Raw genomic sequence first — 10,448 nt, 5'->3', positions numbered from 1 at the left:
GTAAGAGAATGTCGGATAGGTCCTATTGTGTTGTCAGATCATAGTCCAGTATATTTAAAGGTTGACCTTAACTTAACAATCCCAAGGACCTCCAGCTGGAGGTTCAATTCATCTCTTTTGAAAAATGAATCTTTCTGTTCTGACACTCGAGAGAAAATATTACAATACTGGAGGGAAAATCAAGATTCTCCCACTTCTTGTGCAACCAAGTGGGATGCTTTTAAAGCCACTCTGAGAGGACATCTGATCGCATATACATCTTTTCAGTCCAAAAAACGAGCATTAGAAAGGGAAGAATTGGAGGCAGAGGTCATTTATTTGGAACAACAACATAAAAACACTCCAACTCAATTCATTTGGAATCGACTTATTAGCGCCAAGTTAAAACTGAACACGGAATACACGGAACAGGCTAAAAAACTTCTATTTATTACCAAGCAAAAATATTACGAATCCGGGAATAAGCCTAGTCATCTATTAGCGTATCAACTGAAAAAGCTCCAGAGTGACAGAACTATAAAGGCGACCCGGACATCATCTGGTATTGTTACTCATGATCCCTGCTTGATAAATAACTCATTCCGTGATTTTTACAAAATACTTTACTCTTCCGAGTACTCGGACTCAGAGGATGAAATAAAATTCTATTTAGATAAAATCTCACTCCCTAGTGTGTCAGAGTCAGACAGAGATTCTTTGGGTGCCCCATTTGCTCCGGAGGAAGTGTGGGAAGCTATCCAGTCCATGCCTTCTGGAAAATCACCAGGTCAGGATGGTTATCCCTTGGAATTTTACAAATCATTTTGGCCTGAGATAAATCCCATTCTTATGCCTGTTCTTGATGAGATGCTGGAAAAAAACATAATACCTGAGACATGGAGCCTGGCTACCATCAGCCTGTTGCTAAAAACAGACAAAGATCCGCTAGAATGTTCATCATATCGGCCAATTAGCTTACTTAATGTAGACTTTAAGATTATTGCAAAAGTATTGGCACGTAGACTGGAATCTCTGCTCCCAAAGCTAATTTTTCCAGACCAGACTGGATTTGTCAAAATGAGATATGGACCAGATAATGTACGGCGATTATTAAATATTATTGATCACATAAATAAAAACAAACTTCCTGCAATGATTGTATCACTAGATGCCGAAAAAGCATTCGACAGGGTGGAATGGGGGTTTTTATTTACAGTTTTAGAAAAGTTCAACCTTGGCTCTAATTTTATTAAATTTATTAAACTTCTATATTCAAATCCCATGGCTTCAGTCAATACAAATAATTTGCTATCTGACAAGTTTCCAATTTACAGAGGTTGTCGTCAAGGGTGCCCTCTCTCCCCTTTATTATTTACATTAGCGATAGAACCTCTGGCCCAGTTAATTAGATCAAGGGTTGACATATCAGGCATCACAATAGACAAAGTAGACCATCGCATATCCTTGTATGCAGACGATGTATTATTATATCTATCTGATCCACAGACCTCAATGTCAGCAATCTTCAATACAATATCTCAATATAGTAAGTTTTCAGGATACAGAATTAATTTCAACAAATCCATGGCAATGTGCTTCAATATCTCACCTACAACTATGCTAAATTACTCACTTCAGGTAGTAAAATCCTTTAAATATTTAGGAATCATTATCACATCTAAGCTTCAGCAACTATTTGAAAGAAATTATCCTCCATTAATTACAAGAATTGAACAAGATTTGGCCAACTGGTCTACACTACCTATTTCTCTTTTTGGGAGAATCAATGCTATCAAAATGACTTTACTTCCCAGACTGAACTACCTATTCCAGAACCTTCCGTGTTATTTGCCCTCTGTTTTTTTTAAGAGAATCAACAATTTATTCTCAAGGTATGTTTGGAATAATAAAAAGCCACGAATTAAATTATTGACACTTTTCAAACCCAAAGAACTGGGAGGGGCATCGTTACCTAATTTGCAACATTACTATTGGTCTGCCCAACTAAAACATATGATGAGCTGGTTTATGGACAGAAGCGACTCACGCTGGCTAGCTATAGAATCCTATTCGTGCCGACCAAGACAACTTAGCTCATTACCATTTATTTACAATTTTCATAAGTTCCAACTTGCCATAGATAATTATTCAGTTCTTAATACGCTTATGGCCTGGAAAGACATTAGAAAACACTTAAACATCCCATCTGATGTATCTCTATGGTCCCCATTAGCCCTTAATCCTGATCTTCCTCCACAGATTAGAAACATTGGCTCCTTGAGTTGGAGATCAAGAGGAATAATAAACTTCTCTCAACTAGTCACAAAAGACATATTTAAACCATTTGAAGAAATAAAAAAACATTTTGAAATACCGAATAAAGAGTTTTATAAATTTTTACAATTAAGACATTTCTTTGAGTCTCTGAAAAAAGAGGGTAAAATACGAATGGAGCTTACAGGCTTAGAGGAACTGTTACTGTCTTCTAACAGCCTTAAAGGCAAGATTTCAGCCTTTTATAGACTGTTGTCAAGTACGAGCGTCTCATCCTATAACGCATTGAGGACCTTATGGGAACGTGACCTTACCGTATCTTTTAGTGATGACGAATGGTGTCGGGTATGTAAGCAGACATTTCCTAAATGCACTTCTGTAGCTCAACATGAGCAAAATTTCAAATTTATTCATCGTTTTTATTTAACACCTTTTCGTTTACATAGGATGTTTCCCAGCTTGTCCAATCTATGTTTTAAATGTAAAAGTGAAGTTGGCTCGGTTATGCATATGTTTTGGAACTGTGACAGAGTTTTTAGCTATTGGAAGGAAGTTCACTCTGTCATACAGAAGGTGTTCGAACTAGATTTTGAATTGTCACCTTGTATCTACCTGTTGAACTTATTCCCTGATAGCTTGAACACTAATATTGTTTATGTATTGAACACACTTCTGTACTTGGCTAAAAAATGCATTCTATTGCTGTGGTCTAATTCCGAGATACCCTCAGTTAGGATGTGGTTTACACAGATAACTAAGTTTTTACCTTTGGAGAAACTGACATTTGATCTGCACCATAACTCAGGAAAATTTTGGAAGATATGGTCTCCTTTGTACGTATATTTGGAAATCTAAGCATACTCATTCCATGACTTATTTACTTGTCTCTATGTTCCCTTGTTTGTAATTCTATATGCCCTGCTCAGTTGCCTTATATGTCGTAAACTGTATGGAGTGTGGCCTGATATGTATTATTTATTTTTATTGTTATTTATTTTTATTATTATTATTATTATTATTATTATTTTATTTTTATTTTTATTTTTTTCATTTTTCCTTCTTATTCTATTTTATACATGCATCCCTGGAAAAATCCAATAAAAAGATAATAAAAAAAAAAGGAAAAAAAAAAAGAAAAAAAAAGAAAACTGATGTAATTTAAGAAAAGCACTGTTCATAAGCAACAGGGACTTGATAGGACTCACATTACAAACTGGATGCAGTGATCATCTCTGCCTTCTCCTCTTGATTCCAAATCCCTTGAGATTCCTCAAATATATACGCCCTGTGACCATTGGAAACCCTCATTCTATCAATTTTAGCAAAGAGCTCCCTAACCTGATTTGGATCTTTGATTTTGTTGTCGAACACATGATATCTGTCTCCATACCGTTTGAGGAACTGCTTCAGTGGAGGATCAGCATCTTCTATGAACTTTTCCCCAGAGCATTTTAACTGGTCTCCATGAGTGAAGAGGATTATGGTGAAGTCTCTGCCTTTCTCCCCAAAAATGTCTTCCATTTTTCCCATTCTGCTGGTCCTGCAAGGATATCCCCAGTTCCGTGACCAGCAGAAACACATGGACTACAGTAGCACACCAGTCTAAGTTAATTGATATTTTTTTTAATCCCTCAAACGGGGAAATTCCACCTCCGCATTTAACCCATCTGTGAAGTGAAACACCACATACACACTAGTGAATAGACACACACACTAGGGGGCAGTGAGCACACCTATCCACAGCGCCCAGGGAGCAATTGGGGGTTAGGTGTCTTGCTCAAGGACACCTCATGGGCTGTCAGTGCTGGGGATTGAATCGGCAACCTTCCGGTTGCAGGGCCAGCTCCCTAACCTCCAGCCCACGACTGCCCCATATGTCCATAAGCAGGTCTTCTGTGACAATTTCTGGATAGTCCATTCCCTGGAGCGTCCACAACATGGATCCTCCTGTCACAAGATTGGCCACAAAACCAATCACAGCGCTTGGCCGTGGCACGGAAGCTACGCGAGGTGAATTTCTCTTCACCCATGATGGTGTTGCCTGAGGTCACAGTCAGCTTTCCACACTAGTATTATCTTCAGACGCAAACAATCTATAAGATAAAAGAACGTCATACAACTGCACAACAACTAAAGTGCAAGCAAATAATTAAAACAATTATATTTACTATAAGTGTTTCATTTTATGTACACCTAAAATGCTCAAGGGTAGAACTGTATTTTTATAAGCTTGTTTTATGTTATATATATATATATATATATATACATATATATATATAGAATATGATATATTCTGCTCTGCTGTGAAGATTAAGTTTAGACACATAAGGCTGATTTCCTAGGCCCACATTAAGCCTAAACCTGGACCAAAAAGAATTGTGAATGGTGATTCACTGCTGGTACTGCAGTTTGGTTCCACACTCGGCTTAATCTAAGTCTGGGAAACAAACCAAGTTAAAGCCTGGTAGAATGTAGTATTTTATTAAATTCACACTGAGCTGCCATTTTAATAGGTACAGTCACCTTGTTCTTAAACGTATTCGCTGTTTTATCAGGTATACCTACCGTAAAGGTGCATATGGTAGGTTTACAGTTACTGAATGTAGCTCATTTGTTCACCTCGTCTATCACTGCCAAAAGACCCCCACAGGACCATAAGTGACCATGTATTGTTTAGGTGGTGGACCATTTTTACCCAGCAGCGATGCCTAATGGGAGTGGCGTGGTAAAGGATGTAGCTCCAGAACGAGTGCACTACCACCTAAGTTAAATGCTATAAAGTGCACATTTATGGTTGGTGTGTCTGATGAATGAGCAATGAATGTAAATACAAGGTAGGTATATTTCATACACTGGTGTATCCCAGGTGTATCCCAGTATCTGCTAGTGTATCCCAGGTGGTGGTGAATATTTGTGTGTTTATATGTGTGATAGTATGTAGTCTGCATGTAAGGTATATGAGGGGCAGTGTGAGAATTGTCCTTTTTGACATTATTTGTGGTCGTTTAAATGTTCTCAACATTCAGCCATTCATTTTCAATGGGAAAAAATATTTGAATGCTGTACAAAATTGTACATGCAAGCAGTCCAAAAAGCACAGATCTGCTGATTCTGAGCATACCTTACTTTTTATTTGACCACTGTATTTTGAGATTATGGCCAAAATATCTGTTTGGGGAATGTGTGCTTACTTGTTATCTTGTTTACTTAACGATTAATTGTATAATAACAAAAAACAACAAAATGGATAATTATAATCAGACTACTACGATACTACGTAGTACTACTACGCTGATTCACCTTAACCAATTAACACAATCAACACACACCTCTGACAGATAAGTTCAGATAAGGTCCTCACCAGCACTGGGACCACCCTCTGCCATGGTTTCTTTTTCACTGACCCCCAGGAACACATCACCAGCTTAAGGTGGTCAACATATACAGCTGAATCTCGATGCTCTTCATTTTCCAAAGGTACGGGAATCTCAGTGCTCCTACAAAGGAAACACAAAGTAACACAGCTGAGTGACTATTTACAACAGAAAAACGTGACGTACATCCAGACAAAAAATCTCTGGATATTCTCTGTAGTTACAGACCACCAGGTAAACACCTGGCTCTGTTCGGTTTTCGAGTTCTTTTGATCTAAAATAACACTAATAAAATGTCACCAAGGTAACATAGTGACAATACCATACAAACCCCAAACCATTAAAAAAGTATTATCTAAATGTTATTGAGTGAAATGTAACTGAGTAAAAGGTAAATTCCTTTGCTCACAAATAATCTTGAGTGCTTAAAACTGCTTAAACATCACAATGTGATTTAAACTACCCTTAATCTAAACATTAAATTGTTTACATCAGACCATCTTTTTTTAGATTTTAGACTTACAAACAATGAATGAATGTGAGAAAAACGGTCTGAAAGCAGTTATTATGAGAGCCTGTGCGGTGTAGATTGAAGTTAATCAAAAGAGTTTGTTCCACAGATGAAGATTTAAGTTTTAAAGTTTAAAAATCCTCCTTGTAATTTAAAGGCTTACGTAATGTGACAGTTCTTTGAAGTTTTTTCACACTCACAATTTTTTTCACACATAGTTCTTTACGGAATCAAAAGTGGCACCGCACGATGGACCCTCGAATGAACCCATGAAATGATCCTACCTTCAGTCCAGAAATGATACTGATCCTCTAAACATTGGGGGTTGGGATAGTGTAGTGGGTAACACCTCTGCCTTCTACACTGTAGACTGGGGTTCAATCCCCACCTGGGCGAAACACCCCACACTATACCAGTAAAGAGTCCTTGGGCAAGACTCCTAACACTGCCTTGGCCTACTTGTGTAAAATGATCCAATTGTAAGTCACTCTGGATAAGAGCGTCAGCCAAATGCCATAAATGTAAATGTAAACATGCTCCATATGGAAATTTGAAAGGGAAACCTTACACAACGAAGTGCAGTACGTTTGAGAACCGAATCGGTATGAAATATTTCTCACTGCTCTTTGTCCTCCAGCCGCTGCTTAGAGGTTGTGGGGACTTTGAAAGAGGAATGCTGGTGAGGGAACCAACAAGAGCTTTGCAGAAAACAAGCTAAAAAGTGTTGTAACAATAATGGCAACTTCAAGAGATGACAATCGAGCGGGTATGTTTCTTAATTCTGCATTTCGGTGTTTTACTTCCATAAACATCACTGTTCACGCAAATTAACATTTTTTCTTCTCCATTTACTTTTTAAACCACTTTGAGAACTATTTGACAGATCTCCCATTTGTGTGATAAATACATTGCCTTATGGTGCTTTTAACTGAGGAAGAACGGGCATGGGAATGGGATCCTAATGTGTGACCATGACTTAGGAAGGCATGAGAATGACTTAGTAAAGTTGTGACCATGCATTATTATCTCGTTCTTGTACCTTTCAAAGCAGTGGCCGTGCATTACTTTTTATCGAGAAGGTATATCACCACTGGGGCTCCATAGAAAAAGCAATTGAGAGCAGATGAAATCCTGCATTTTTACCTCACATTAATGCTCCTCCTGTGTGTAATTGAATTTAATTGCACTGTAAAATCTAATTTTATATTTTGATGACATGAACTTACTTGAAACAGTTAAATCCAGAGATGTGTCTTATGGAAAGGGCTCTATGAAAAGCAACACAAACAAACTATTTAAGTGTTGTTATACAGTAGAGCAACAGGGGGCGTCGTCTACCCCCAGCCCAGTTGTTTGCTGAGTAACATGAACCCATTTCTGTGATTGACAGTTAAGACTGTGGTTGCTCATTGACAGCAGGAGCATCGGGTGATCGCTACAGAGCATCTACAAGAAGACAGAGCAAAAGTCCACCACCAGAATGTAGGTCTCAGTTAAGATGGGTACATTGGCTTCTACCATTTAACCATTGGTAAAGTTTAATAAAAGGGGAACTTACATTTTTCAAACATTCTGTATAATTAAATTAGACATAGACAAAGTCATTTAGAGTGGTTTGGTGTGAGATGCTCCGTTCTATGGAAATTTACCAAGCCAGAATTGGTCACAGCGGTAGTGATAAGAGCCAGATGTCTGAAGAGTTAAATGCCCCTAAAAGCTCCCTCACATGATGTTATTATGTGAAATGGTTTGATGTGCTGCCTGATGTCGGACACGTTGTTTTATAATTGTTATGTGATCAAATTTAGATTTAAAATCTATTTTAATCTGTTTCTTTTAATCCATTCACAGCAGGGTAAAAGAGACGGGCAAGATAGTCCCAAAAGAAAACGTATTTATTAACTCATATTTATGACTATTTTACCATCATTGACATTACATACAAAGATACAAAAGACGCGTAGGTTCACTGGTGGTTTTTGATAGTTAATTCATTTGCTATTACATGGTGACACCTGGTTCCTATTGCCAACACTAAAGAAATCTGAGTTGGTAAATTTCTCCACAATAAAGCATTTCACATCAAACCACTCTGAATGATTCTACATCTCAAGGACTGAACTATTCAGAAATGTAGAAAAATTGGTGGTATTCCCCTTTAGGCTCTTTAGGCTCATAAAATGATATTCGTTTCAGAGAAAAACACTTTTAGCACAAATCGAAGGTAGACTGACCAGAATTGTGTAGAGAAAGCCTGGGCAAGAATTCCAGCCAGACTGCACAAAGGGTACTGTAAAGCTGAGGTCGAGATGCCAAAGTCTGGGACTGTTTTTCTTGTATACAGCGGCTCTATTGACAATGATCTGAAACACTTTCCCAAAACAAAAATGACCGTCCGTGAACGGTGTGTGAAAATAAATGCCCCTTGATTTGACACTCTGTTCACACGATGATCTAGTTTTAAGTACGGCACAAATCTCCAAATCCCTTTTGGGGCCCACTGTATAAATGTTGAATATGTTTTTGACTTTGTAAAAGTCAAATTTTAAGGGCTGCTGCATCCTGATGTCTTTGTTTTGTCTGTGGCAGTGGAGGAGTTAAGGATTGTGTTGGTTGGCAAGACTGGAGCAGGAAAGAGTGCCTCAGGAAATACCATTCTTGTCAGGCCAGAGATCAAAGTTGACTTTGCTGCCCAATCAGTGACCAAACAGTGACAAAAGAGCAGTGAGATGGAAACCGGGCTCACAGTCGTTGACACACCCGGCCTTTTTGACACAGACCTCTCAGAGTCTTCTCTGATGAACAGGCTGGTGGAGTGCATCACTTTTTCCTCTCCAGGACCTCAAGCCTTCCTCCTCGTTATTCCACTGGGCCGCTTCACCATGGAGGAGAAGCAAGCCGTAGAACGGATCCAGAGCATCTTTGGAGAACTAGCATCCCAACACGCAATGGTCCTCTTCACTCATGGAGACAAGCTGAAGGATCAGCACATTGAAGAGTTCATCAGAGAGGCTGGCCAGGATCTCCAGGGGCTCCTCAAAATGTGCAGGAACCGCTACCACGTCTTCAGCAATGTAAGCCAGGACAGACAGCAGATGGTGGAACTGCTTATTATGGTATTATGACAGAGGAGAATGGAGGCGCATTCTACACAAACGAGATGTATGAGCAGGTAGAGAGCGCCATCCGAAGGAAAGAGGATGAGCTACGTCAAAAGTATGAGAAAGAATTGCAGGACAAAGAGGATATGGAGACACGGCTGTGGGACACGATGGATGAGCTGAAACAGAAAGACTGCAATGTTAATGAAAAAAGAAGAGAAGATCCAAAGTCTGCAGAAGCAGTATGAACAAGTTAAAGCTGAGAAAGCCAAACTGGAAAAGAGAGCTTTAGTGCTGAGAGACAAAGCAGAGAGAAAAAGCAAAGTGGCAGACATTATCAGACCCTTTTCCCACAAATCCTTCTCCAAATGTGCAACACAGTAGGGACAAATTCAGTTTATGGGGAGCCTGGTCACTTTGCTCCTCCCACTAACGAGAAGGACAGATATAAGCTCACCTGCTGCTGTTGACATTTGAAACACAGGTTGTCACTAAATGGAGACAATAAACATCACAGGTTATAAAACGTGCATTGTCATCTCCATTGACACTGTCATTGTTCCAAATGATGAACTGATAGTAGACGACAGTGCTTGTGTCTCGAAACCAGTGCTTCCAGTTTTAGTGCAAGTATTATGTTCAAACTGGAAAATAAAGCAGGTTATAATGTGATGTTAATGCCTGGATGATTTGTATTGCAGTTTTGTGTGGTTAAACCTTTGCTTTCTGCAGGTAAGGATCTCAAAATGTTGCAAAGGAAATTGGACATGTTATATAACTTAACTTTACTAGCATAAGCTAACTGCTATATGAGGCATGATGTGACCACAGTTTTTTCCACTTAGCGTAAAACATACACTCACCAGCCACTTTATTAGGTACACCTTGCTAACAAAAGGTTGGACCCCTTTTTCCTTCAGAACTGTCTTAATTCTTTGTGCCACACTTTCAACAAGGTGTTGGAAACGTTCCTCAGAGATTCTGGTTGGTTATTTGGGTTCCTGTTGTCTTTCTATCATCTGGAACCAGTCTGCCCATTCTCCTCTGACCTCTCACATCAACAAGGCATTTTCATTAACACAACTGACCGCTCACTGGATGTTTCCTCTTTTTTGGACCATCCTCTGTAAACCCTAGAGATGGTTGTGTGTGAAAATCCCAGCAGATCAGCAGTTTCTGAAATACTCAGACCAGCCCGTCTGGCACCAA

General features: G+C 39.0%; 1 protein-coding gene across 1 annotated transcript; it reads left to right on the top strand.

The window, feature by feature from the left end:
• The first annotated feature begins 6,873 nt into the window (after positions 1-6,873).
• On the top strand, positions 6,874-9,720 carry LOC108434756 (GTPase IMAP family member 4-like). The gene is given in 3 exon segments (XM_017710119.2): positions 6,874-6,904; positions 8,728-9,255; positions 9,258-9,720. Coding segments are annotated over 3 exon segments (789 nt in total). The 3' UTR covers positions 9,488-9,720.
• The last annotated feature ends 728 nt before the right edge of the window (positions 9,721-10,448 follow it).

The sequence above is a fragment of the Pygocentrus nattereri genome, chromosome 5 (genome assembly GCF_015220715.1).
Source record: "Pygocentrus nattereri isolate fPygNat1 chromosome 5, fPygNat1.pri, whole genome shotgun sequence".
Taxonomy (NCBI): Eukaryota; Metazoa; Chordata; class Actinopteri; order Characiformes; family Serrasalmidae; genus Pygocentrus; species Pygocentrus nattereri.
This window is presented reverse-complemented; position numbering and strand designations above follow the sequence as displayed.